General features: G+C 42.8%; 1 protein-coding gene across 1 annotated transcript; it reads right to left on the bottom strand.

Moving 5' to 3' along the window:
- Window positions 1–1,690: 1,690 nt before the first annotated feature.
- On the bottom strand, window positions 1,691–12,798 carry LOC104251385 (C-terminal-binding protein 2). Its single transcript, XM_059825313.1, has 9 exons — window positions 12,750–12,798; window positions 11,883–12,037; window positions 11,646–11,790; window positions 8,925–9,131; window positions 8,092–8,306; window positions 7,182–7,312; window positions 6,866–6,993; window positions 6,188–6,308; window positions 1,691–5,110 (listed from the first exon to the last, which is right to left on the bottom strand). Exons 1-9 carry the CDS (start codon window positions 12,796–12,798, stop codon window positions 4,939–4,941), a joined length of 1,323 nt encoding a protein of 440 aa, XP_059681296.1. The 3' UTR covers window positions 1,691–4,938.

The raw sequence follows: 12,798 nt of genomic DNA on the forward strand, positions 1-12,798 counted from the left end.
TTCAACATACTTGAACAAGCACAAAATACTTCGGCATCCTGCACTGTTAGAGAAATAGCATGCAACTTTACATCCCGTTCTTCTTGTACAGTAAAGACGCAGTAACACTTACAGAAATTGGAATGAGGAGCAGATGTATACTCCATACCAGAACAAGGATATTCTTGTGGAAATAAGTTGTTTTCTTGTGCCTGTACTTTTTCCTCACACTGGGAGAGTCACATTTGACACTGAATTAGCAGCACCAAAGGCAAGTTGCTTGCTTTCACTTTCATTTATTCAAAATGATTGTGACAGGTGATGCTCAATACCAGTTTGTACAATGTGCCTGTCCTCAGAAGTGTATTTCATCATTTCATCCCATTGTCTGTAGTCTTTATGGTGCGATTTTAGTCCTGATGTGGCACGCAAATAAAATACTGAACAGATTCTAAGACAGGTGATTGCATCAAGAGAAGGTCCAAAAGATTTTTATTTGGAAACGGGGTCCACCTTTGGTATTTTGAACAACTACAAAGAATTTAAGAACCAACATCAGTGGCATTAGAACTCTGCTCTATCCTCCTCTGCAGTACAGCACCTGTGAGTTTTTATTTACTACACACTACTAGTTATACTAACTCCACCCTCCCTTTTTTTTAAAAAAAAGTACAGGAGCCAATACCTACATGAAACATTAATGAAGGGCAGCAGATCCATTATGTCTTGTGTCCAAGCAATTGCCGTGGTAAATCCAAGATCAGTACTACATTCTCTGAAGCCCAGGCTTTGCCTTCATGTCTTAAGTTTCTTTACTGAAACAGTAAAATCATCAGCTATGTATTAGAAATAGTACCACCATGTGAAAGAGTCCAAGTGGTCCTATGTCCCCTTCCCATTCCACCAGCTCAAAGACTGAAATTGCCATGATACAGCAGGCCAGCATTTCCGATATCCCATCTCCTGAGCATGGTGCTGGATAGTGCAAAGGCACGCTACACCAGCTAGACAAATAGTGATATAATCCACCAAGAATAGGAGGGGTTTTTGTAATTTTCATTAATGATTGACACAGGGAGCTATAAAACATGAATTAACTTCAATTTATGAAATACCTAACCATTTTTCTATGCTAATTCTGTTGCATTGACTTTTATTATATGTGAAAAAAATTAGTTTCATGGGCTAATTTTGTGTATTAATTTCAAATACTATTTTACTGTAAAAGACTGAAGACAGCTACTGCTGTTTACACATGTATATTTAAATTGCACACTTAAAAGGCTGCAAAACCAGTTACCACAATTTCAACTTGTGAGAAGTCACATAAGTAAACACCAGGCTACACCCAAAGCTGTCCCTTAACATTGCAGATGGCTTCTTCTCCAGTCTGCCACCTTCACAGCCTTGATTAATGGTCACTGCTCCAGAATCCAAAGAAAGTCATTTGCCAGAGTGGCTGATCCAGGGAGTGATTGTGTGGAAGATCCAACTTACCTAATTTGAGAAAAGCGGGACTGTTGCAGACATTTACCTGTACAAGTTTTCAACCCTCCCCTTCAATATTGTATCTAAGGCCACCCCTTCCATAGACAGCAGCCATGTTCTTTGTAGAACTTTATTAAAATATATCCAAGAAGTAATCAAACATTTTCTAATGAGTCAGGAGAGAACTGAAGTGAGAAAAACATCTGTAAAGAGGACAGTGCTGTAAGTTTTTTGTTTACATGCTTTATTTCAATGTTTCACAGTTTAGTCATTGTCTACAAAAATATATTTCTGAAACTCTGAGTCCTCTATAAAAAAGCTGGTCAGCAGCAGTGACCCTGACAAACAGAATGTACCTTGGGACAGCGTGAGCACCTCCTGTGAGCAGATGAGCGCAGCTAGGGCACTCCTGCCTCACCCTGGGAGACTTCTGTTCTTTGGGATTAAAGCTCTGCGCTAGTTCTGAAGGAAGGCATTTAAAAAAAAAATTAAAATCTTTCCACCTCTGTATACTGCACTAAGCTTGGGAGGGGGAGCTGCAAATCAGTGTATCACACAGGACAGAGTGCTAACAAAGAACTTGGCACTCAGGGGATGGAGAAGACCACAGGGTACTTTAGTACTGGTAAATTTTTCTTTGAGCTATCTGTTCAGAACAGCCTTCATCTGGTGACAATAGGTTCAGTCTATAAGCAGAGGTACAAATGGCATACAAGCAGACTAATCCTGTAAGCACAAAGAGAGTCCTTCTTTGAGGTCATGATAAGGGTTCTGTTCATTTTTACCTCAACATTTTCTACTGTGGCTTTAATCAAGGGGAAAATTACTTTCATATCCAATCACAAGCCTACATAGTGTTGCACAGAACAGAGCCACTATCAATGCTGTCAGCTTCAACTCCTCAGTACCCATAACTGGAAATATTTCTTATGACATCAATTATTTAATTCCTACGCTTACTAGTCACCAGTATATCTAGGCACCAAAAATAAGAATTGAGAAACTCAAGTGTCCCCCAAATGAGATCTTTCTACTCTTCCTCTGCTCCGTTATTTGACTCTTCTATAGAGATTCTTGCAGTTAAGAAGAAAAAAAAAAATTGCTGCCTCTTTTAAAAAAATAAATCTATCTTGCATTGTGCTCTAGAAGAGACTAGGTCAACGTACTCTGATCCTCTGTATTCACAAAGCTCATAGCTAGAAGCCCCTTACCACAAAATAATCTCAGACCTTAACCTCTAAGCAGGGCAGGAATCTTCAGCAGCAAATAAGGAAAGAGTAGTTACTGACAGACTGCTTCCCTGATGTTGTAATAGACAGAAGATGAGCTCTCAGTCCCTGAAAACTTTTCCCCACCTGCCTGTCAGAAGAACAGCTTTCTGAGCTAGCAGCTTGTAAAATTTAGATTTCCTAGAGATTAGAGACCTCAGGAAAGTGCTGCTGGTTATTTTAGGTACAGCGGCAATCAAAGCGCGTCTGAGCTGTAGGCTTTTGTTCAGAAAAGTTCTCCTGTAACTTGTGCCTACCACCAGTCCCACTCTGATCTGCTAAACCTGAGCAACCAAGGAGGTATATGAATTTTAAGTAGAATCGGCATCATCCATGAAAACACAGAAGCCAAGAACCTTCACAGAGACAAATACCTTATCAAAAAAGACAGTCGGCACTAAAGAACTAATATCATCTCACTAATGCTAAACAGTTAACATGTAAAATCTGTAAGAAAACACCTGAAGTTTACTTCTTGCCTGTTTTCCTCTCTTGAATTACTGGGGGGGGAGTAAGGGGGTGGAGGAGAAAGGAATTAATCACTTCACTGTATCAGTAGTAAGCCATTATATGAAGGCAGTATTGGAGAAAAAGTTAAAGCCAGGAAGAAATCTGAAAACTTACTGATTCCGAAAGGTTTCCTCAGCTTCCCAAACTGTGAACAGCCTAAACAGAGGCTTTTGTCCATACCTCAAAGTGTATTTCCAGTCTGTTCCCAGCTCTTCAGCTTCCAGTCACACACAACAGAGGGAAGAATCAAGGGAGGCAGACAAACCCACACATAAGGTATGCCTCCCATATAGCACCTACTGTAATATACCCACACAACATGAACAAATCAATCAGGAATTGTTACATCTTGTGCATGGAAAGGCTATAATTAAAATGTAACAAGATGAAATTAAAGGAAGATTTAAAATTAAGGAATACCTTCTGTGGAATCTGCTTTGCTGAAGACTCCGTACCCCTCAAAGACCCGATTCATATTCAATCATTTGGGAAATGGGAAAAGACGAGAGCAACAATCTTGCCTTGGCTTCAGGTGACAAGCTAAGAGTGTTCTTTCTCCTTTAGTATCACAAAGCTTATTCATGTAAAAAACCACTGTCCTGCCCTGCCCACTATTGGAGATGCAATATATGCTAGCAGAGCTGAAGTAGAGTAATTTGGTCAACTGTTAAAAGCTGCCTTCTCCATCAGCACAGAGACAAGCGTCACCCACACTGGTATGTTACTTCTGGTTGATGCAATTATGCCAAAAAAACCATCTGTAGCACAAAGCTTAGAATTCTAACATGATAGATACCTTGTGGATAAACACTGCCATTAGACTGTGAGGTACGTGTGTGTGAGGAACCAGCAACTGCAGCTGCAAGTTATTGCTACTAGCTGTCTCCCAGTGCAAGTTTTTCCCATTTCTGCATTCTCTTGCCTTCTCCGAGTTACACAGACTCCAGCGTGAACTATTCTGAAGCCTCACAAACACAGTGGCCACCAGAACACATTTGATGACATTTTAATCCCTTCCAAATTATTTACAAGGCTGGCTTTGAGACTGTTACTTTTAACTTCAGGCCTAGTACTGCACAGACAAAACTTTTTACAGTCGAGATCTAGCAATACCTGCGCTATGTCTGTTCTCACAGGAAACCTTAATTAAAACAAGCGAAGTAACACACAGAGCTGAGCCTAGGCTGCATTCTACCAAGGGCATAATAAAGACAATAATCACAACTTCTTCAATGAACTAGTATTTTTCTAATATTCCCCATGGCTACATTAAGCGAGGTTCAGCCAAATTAAATTTAAGCTACAAGTCACAACTGAAAAGTGTGCACTGAAGTCTGGTGTTAGGAACACTGAGGGCCATCCCTGATCAGGCAGCTCCACTTCTATTTTCAAGTGCACAAGGACAGTTCCCTGTCACAGACAACCGAGGCAGATACATGGGAAAAATCATTGGTTAAACCAAGCATTTCCAAGGGGAGGCAAGGTCACTGCTGCCCTGCCCCAGAGAAGGAGAAAGATCCATTGAGAGATTAAAGGGTTACAAAATAAAGGCAAGAGCTAAAGTTTGCCGGTAATGAAATGCATTCTCCCGTCCTGTATGAACAGGAAACAGTCTCTGTAGGGTGTTAAAGAAGGTCCTAGAAGGAGATACCCTCCTACTTTTTTCTGCTGCCAGAGGAGAGGAAAGATGCTGCTATTGGTCAGCAGGAATCTCTCTGTCTGCATCCAGTTTGCTCGTCTCTCCTGGGGAAGGGGTACGCGGTGCAGAGTGAGAAACAGAAGGGATCCCATGAGCTACAATCCCTTCCACTACTGGTGGTTCTGGTAGCCCAGGCGTGGCTACTCCCACTACTCCCGGAGGAAACCTGAAACCAACAGAAACATAGAAATTACAAGCTCATCCAACAGTTATGCAAGGGGAAAGGAGCCATGCCCTCAGGCACCTGCTGAATACAAATCCTTCTTTCTAACAGAAATGCTCTGAGATAGAACACAGGAAGTCTCCAGAGCCGAAGAGTAGCAGTTATATCCTAATACCAAATGACACCTATTCTCAGACAGGCAAAGATAGTGTCAGGTCACACACTAAGCATTTGGAAAACAGATACAAAGTTTATGTCCAGTAGAAAACAGCATGAGGCACTGTATGAAGGTACCCTCAAGGTCTGGAAATTCCCTCCCCATCAACAGGAGAAGTGCAAGCTGCCAGTTATCCTTCACTGGGCTCTAAGATAGAAAAAGTAAGGAGCTGAACTAACAAAACAGCTAGACATAAGATGAAAAATAGGAGAGCGATACTCATAAGTTGCTAATGTACCGTTCTTCCATTATTTCCATTCTGCCTCCCTGTGCCTTCTCCATAAATATATCCAAACCTCTGTAGATCTCTCAGAGATGGGAAGAGAATGTATTTCCTACTTTGCAGATGGGAGAAAAACAGAAGGGAAGCAACCTGCCCAGAATGTCAGGTGGCAGGTCTGTAACAGACAAATAAACTGAAATACACCCTATTTAGGCCAGTGCCCAAATCCACTGGACAACATCTCTTTAATAGTCCGTATTTGGTCTACATATAAGAACTGTGCTTTGTTTATACAGCCCTAATGATATGCACAACTTCTAAACATTAAAGATCCAGACCTTTTTTCAGGCACCCAGCAGGCTTTCTTATGTTAAGATATGGTGGTCTTGGGTGGTCTTGCAAGGATTTGGAAAATTTAACTAGTATGCAGCTGGAACTAAGTATGACGAAAGAAATCTTAGTACGGCTTCAGAAGTGCTGCTGTTAAGTTTCTGGAAAGAGTTCATATACAGAGTATATAGGAACAGAAACATACCAGCTTGCAGGTACAAGCAGTTCTCAAACCCAAAGAGGGATGTTGGCCTACTTCAGTAGGAAGCTATGCTTGGAAGCAGTAACTTGGACAATCTACATATCTCACCTGTAAGCTGCAGCTCCGTTGAGTTCTGGGTGGACAGTTGCAGGATCAATACTGGACCACTGAGCTGCTAACAGCAAGTACTCCTTATTAACACAGTTCCTCAAAGCATCAGGTATGTGACCTGCAAGAGTGCCAAGAATGACAAAAAAACAGGACGCAAGTAGGAGGGGCTTGTTTACTGAAGCATTTACAAAGGAAAGTAGAAAGAAAATGCACAACATCTTTTCCATCTACCTCCACAGTGTAACACTGGGCAGGGGAGACTCTCCTCTGAACAACTGGTCTCTGGAGAAGACAAGAAACTGATCCTTCCTTCCCATTTCTGTGATCTTGTGGAAATTACTGGCCACAAACTGCAATTGCCAAGCCTCACCTTCCCCAAGAGACAATATGTACTACTCCAGAAAAAAGCTGTACAGTATACCTGTCAAAGGAATTATTGCAAAGGATTTGGAAGATGTACTAGGTACAAGGCTTTCCCAGGGAGGAAAAGTGCCACTCCAGCATTAGTTACAAGATTCTCAGAAGGCAAAGAGACAATTATCAAGTTATGCTCCAGTTCCAGAAACCAGTTACTGAGTCTAAGTTCTCAGAAAAAATCAGCATAATTCTTGCAGTGAACTAACAAAAGAATACTAATTCAGTAGCAGCTGCAGAGCACACAGTCTTCCTCATTACCTGTAATAGCTCTGCGGATCTCTTTAGCTGCATCTTCTCTGGATTCAATGGAAGCCTGCTCACTGTACCAGGCAGTGTGAGGGGTGCAGATCACATTGGGTGCATCTTTTAAGGGCCCCTGAGCAAAGCTGCGGGGAAGAAAAAAAAAAAAAAAACCAAAACAACCCTACAAACATGTTTTCTCTCCAGAAGTGATAACCCCATCTGTCCTCTCGGGTACTACTGTAACTCAAAAAACAAAAAAAAAAAAAAAAGAAAGAATCATCCAGCATAGGTGAGTCACAGCATAGCAGCAGACATGCAGGTGCAACATTACCTGAAAGGCTCAGACTCATGCACATCCAGTGCTGTTCCTCTGATTCTCCCCTCTTTCAAGGCTTGCGCTAAGGCTTTCTCATCTACCAGCCCTCCCCGGGCTGTGTTCACTAAGAAGCAGCCCTGGCGCATCTGGAAGAAGAAAAATATTAAGTGGGTTGAGAATGAGACCTTTCATGGAAGCTAAGTGAATCTTGGGAAGTCTACTGGAAATGAGCAGGAGCCTGCAGTGATTAGATGAGGTCTGGACGCACTAGGAGTGCTCTCACTGCAAAGCTAACCACAGGGGAAATGCCTGCAAGCAATGCTTGAGAAATTTGCTTTAAAAATGAACAAACAAAACCACAAAACAACAAGGGCAAAAGTGGAACTCTCAAGTTCTGCACTCCATATTCATCCTACTATATTAAAAAAGAAAGAGGACATGAATCAAGTATCCAGCTATACAAAACCGGACTACAATGTCCAGATGTCTCTCATGAAAGCACTAAGAAGCAATCATAGACTAGTGGAATAGAGCCCGAGACTGACTTTGCAGTGGGCTTGGGCAGAGAGGCTTTGGCAGAGCTGCGTAAAGAAACTTACACAGTCCCAGCCACATCACATCTGGCTCTAATCAGCACAGTCAATTTTGCATTTTAAAGGTAATTTGAAATTATTGAATCACCTAAAACATTCTTTATAAATTAAATTACTTGGCAAAAAGAGCCAATCCCATTCTTTTAACATAAAATTCTATACAGCACAAAGCGCAGGCACCCAGATCCACACGCTCCCAGCCTCCAAAGGCAGCAGAAGGCACGCGACAGAGGCAGCAGGATTCACACGCTCTCAGCCTCTGTGAAAGCAGCAGTTTCTGTTTGCATTCATTTCCACAGTGCTCTGTGGGGGAAATCAAGCTCCTGCTGCACCTGTTTAATAGTGAAGTCATTGATGAGGTGATGGTTATGTTCATTCAGGCTGCAGTGCAATGTGATGCAATCGCTGTGCATTAGTAGATCCTGCAGGGTTCCTACTCGTTGTAAACCCAAGGATCGCTCCACTCCATCCGGCAGATAGGGATCATAGAAAATCACGTTGAAGCCAAAGGACTTGGCTCGCAGAGCCACTGCCTGTCCAACTCGGCCTTCACAAAAGAAAACCCACAATCATCAAGGAAAGGTAAAACAAACTTTAAAGACAAGATACTGAGGTAGACTGGGAGCCTACACTGGAGTTTACTGCCAGGGCCCAAGGTACTGCAGCCCTGGAAACCCCTAGGATTGCCACAGGGTTCCAGAGGAGGTTATTCAGTGCTGATCCCATGTGGCTAATTCTAGTCCTTCCCCATGCAATAGCCAGAGCTTAGCCTAGAAAGAGCCCTGTTTTTTAAACCAAATCTGGACCCTGAGTCAGAGGCAGTAATAATCTGATTACAAGAACTTGGGAGAAGGAATTGGTAGCTTTCAGGTGGCTTTGTTACTGATACAGAGCCTAGCACACAGGGAAACAGTGACCAAGAAGAGCTGTCTGAATGTTCCAGTTCTTCTAGCCATTTGAATATGAAAAAAAATCCCCAATCCCATGACACACACCCAACTCTTGAAGATATCCAGCATCACAGAATAGGGCACTAGCATTCCTTATGAGTCAGTGTGTTTCACAATGAACAGCTGTAAAATTATCACTTTTTTCAGTCTGTGACTCTTAAGTTCCCAAAAACTTTCACAGCTCACTTTTCAATCTAACAATTCCCATCACTTACCTAGTCCAATGATGCCCAAAGTCTCCCCACGGATACGCACAGCGCCACCAGCCACCTCTCGAATTTGTTCTACGCTCGAGGCTCGATTCCCTTCCCGCATAGCCTGATGTAGCCAAGTAACACGGCGATAGAGGTTCAAGATGTGGCAGAGGGTGGAGTCAGCAGTCTCCTCTACTGAGGAGGAAGGGATGTTGCAAACTGCAATGCCTACAAAGCCATAAAGGTCACGTAAGATTTTTAGCATCACAGCACTAAACAAACATAGAGCTCTTCAGGCATAAGTGCTGAAAGATAATTCAAGTCCTCCAGAACTACTGCTAAGAAACACAGGATTCATTTCAGAAGCTCATTCTACAACAGAGATGCGACCAGTCCGCCTTTTAACTCCAAGGAAATACCAGTCCTTCCTTATAAATATCCATTTGATCGATACACTCACACCAGAAAAAAAAACAGGCTGAAATGAGAAAACTGGGTCATACCAGTGATGCAAGAAACTGACTGTTATAGAAGATCTGCATCCAAAGAGATGCACTTGTTCCAGACATACTCCTGACAGATTAACTGGCAGACTGTAGAAGAATTAAGACAGATGGTTGAACTCTTTCATGCCTCACAGTCCAGATGCTCACTGCAAGCATCAGCTTCCCCAGGAGCAACAATAAGTAACTAACTCATTAAACGCAGAGAGAAGCCACAGCAGCCTCTCTAAATCCATTTGAAGTTACACTTAAAAATAACAACACATAACACTCCCACGCTAGAATAACATACAACCACAAGGGACCATAAAACCCCTGGTTAGAACTATCAGGTAAATTACTAATGCAAACAAGAGTTAAAGTCCCAGAAGCACAAATTAGGTCAGGAAAGGCAAAGATGGAATACTGTAGCAAAATGTGGTCATTCCTGAGCAGTCTATTGAAAAAAAAAAAAAGGGGGGGGGGGTGTGGGTGTAGCAAAATACCGCTTTACTGCTTCTATCCTTCAACAAAGCAGACAAGAAATAAAAATAGCTGGGTGAAAAAACGATCTCTTCCCAAACGTAACCCTAGCTACTTGCCAAACTGAGGAAACTTCCTCCTCAAAAGTCTACCACCTATCTAAACACTAGGAATAAAATCTAGGCAATGGTTGAAGGCACATGAAATTCAGCAATGTATCACTCTTTTGTAAGCCTATTACAGGGGAGACATTCGACTAAACTAAGACCATGCTCTCCCAAGGGAACTATGAGAGCAATAGCCACACACAATCCCAGATATCTGACTCCTTTTCTTTATTGAATCCTTTGCAATAGTGCCATAATGCCACACAGACAACTTGGAGGACATGAGGAGGGGAGATAGGGAAACCTAACTTCTTTTAATCTCACTGGTTACCATCTCATTCAACTTCAGACAAGCCACATGCATTCATCTCTTACACAGCTAGACACAAATTTGTGTTTACATGCAATATTATGCCTAAATGTAAGAAAACACGAATGCACACGCACGCAGACACAGACACACAACAGCCCTTTGGTCTGATTTGAAGATTCAGAACACGTAAGGAACAGTATCTTACCTCAGAATGAATTAAAGGGCCTGGCTAAGGATGAAAATAATTATTAATTGTCCATGAAAAAGCAAATCTGACCATGCATACGGGTCATCATACTATCGCTCCAAAGCAAAAGTGGCAAGCAGCAGTCTGGCGACGAAAGAACTTTGACCCATTCCTCCTTTGGTTAATAAGTGTGGAGTGGGGAGAAAGGGAAAGCTTTGAATCTGAATGAATCGAAGATATGGATGGTGACTTTAAGTAGAGAACCCTAAGAATAGATTACGTTCCAAACTCAGCCCAAAAATGTAACGGCTCGATGAGAGCCGAAGACCTTGCCAGGAACTCTTGAGACTATTCAGTTGAATCATTCAGATGAGAAGACTCCTTAGGCCTAATTCCAGCACTAAACAAATATGCACTCTTCATTTATTTGCAATTCATCTGTTCTTACTGATCCAGAAACTGTAACGCCTATTTCAATTTTATATATAAATACTTGTGTTTGATTTAAGCTTAATCCGATCTGCATTACATTAAGAAAGGTTTCACATCACTGACACAAACCTAAAAAAGAAGGGGCAGGGTACTTAGACAATCAACCTCACCTAGGAGACTACAAGGCCCAACGGTCTCACTGCCATGTTTAATAAATAGTAGCTTTTTGTCACCTGATCCAGAGACTCTTCACATGCATACGGTTCTAAAGGGATCAATAATAAAGTGTTGAATCAGAACCTACCTGCATATAAAAAATTAACATGAAAACTCACTAATCAAGCATTTACAGTGAGTTTATCCTGCATCAGCATTTGCAGATTGCTTTCAGACATCAGTTTGCTTTCAGACATCAGTTTGCTCAATACTTTCCCCACAGGCAACCAAAAGCTGCCTCACCAAAAGTTACCCAGACACCGTATTCAGGTTTCTGAATCCCAAACAATAGCAAAGACACTGACATCTATAGCAGAGCAATCTGAGAACTGAGAATCTTTCTTTCAAGCCACCTACCAGCTCTGATATTGGTCAGCTTCCTAAAGATACCTGATACTAAGCAGCTCCAAATTTTTTTACATAAAAGGTTTTAAATGCACTCAGCTGTAAAACACAAAAATGTGCATCGTTCCACTTCACATTCAGTTCTGATCACACAGAGCCCCAATAGTGTCATCATACCTAATTCTGCAGCTGATTTGATGTCAACATTGTCATAGCCACTGCCAATACGCACAATGACCCTGAGGGCTTTGAATTTCTCCAGATCCTGACGAGAAAGGGTAATAGTGTGATACATCAGAGCTCCTACTGCCTCATTCAGCACCTACAACAAAAACCAGTCCAAATCAATCTCTGCTTTGGTTACTCTAAGAGGCAGAGCTCTATGTCTGAACACTTGCACATTTTCTTGCCCACCTTTTCATGGATTTCCTGAGTTGACTGAGCATCACAAAATGCCACTGTAGCAACATCCTTCAAGATGGGCATCTCCACAGTGCAATCTCGTCCATCCAGGAGTGCAACCAGTGGCCGTGCTGGCATTGGGCCATTCACAATAGGAGGCCGTATGCCTATTAAGAAAGTCAGCAGGAGTGATTACGTGAAAGACAATAATTCTGGAACCCTCATTTACCAGTCCAACAAGTCACTAGTTCTGTTAGAGTTCTATAGTATTTAGGAAGGGATTAGTCTAAGCAAAATAAATACACAGGAAACAAACACAGGGAAATGAAGCTAGAAAAAAAACCTCTGCCACCACTATATAAAGAAAAATGAAATAGGTTTTATCAATAAAGAGATAATAGAGGTGGTCTGCTTGGAAGCATGCCATCTTACTTTAGGCTCCCGAAACTAGTTATAAAGCCACTTCAGGCCTACCCCCCATTAACCTGCCCCCCTCTCCCACCTCAGCATACCAAGATACTAAGTGTATATCCTCCTTAAGTGAGCAGAAGAACTTGTACGGGGTCTCTGACAGTCATTGGCAGCCACCCCTTTCTAGAAGGACGAGGCACCGAGGCCCCCCCAGCAGCAGGGCCGCAGGCAGAGTGCCGCAGAAGCACTAGGTGGAAGCCCACCTGCAGGCAGCACGGCCCGAACAAGCTGCAGGCAGGTCTGTTCGCCGCCGGCCGGATGGGCACCTCAGCTCGACAGGGAAAGCAGCGGCCGGGCCGGGCTCCCCGCTGCAGCTGGCGCTGGTCCCCGCCGCCCGGGCGCTGGGCCGCTGCCGGGCGTGGCCCCACGCGGCACCGCCGCTGCCGAGGGGCGCCCGCCCCGCCTCACCTTCGCAGATCCGGTCCAGCCGCTGCCGCTTCACTTTGTGCCGGTCCAT

The sequence above is a fragment of the Gavia stellata genome, chromosome 16, assembly GCF_030936135.1.
Source record: "Gavia stellata isolate bGavSte3 chromosome 16, bGavSte3.hap2, whole genome shotgun sequence".
Classification (NCBI taxonomy): Eukaryota; Metazoa; Chordata; class Aves; order Gaviiformes; family Gaviidae; genus Gavia; species Gavia stellata.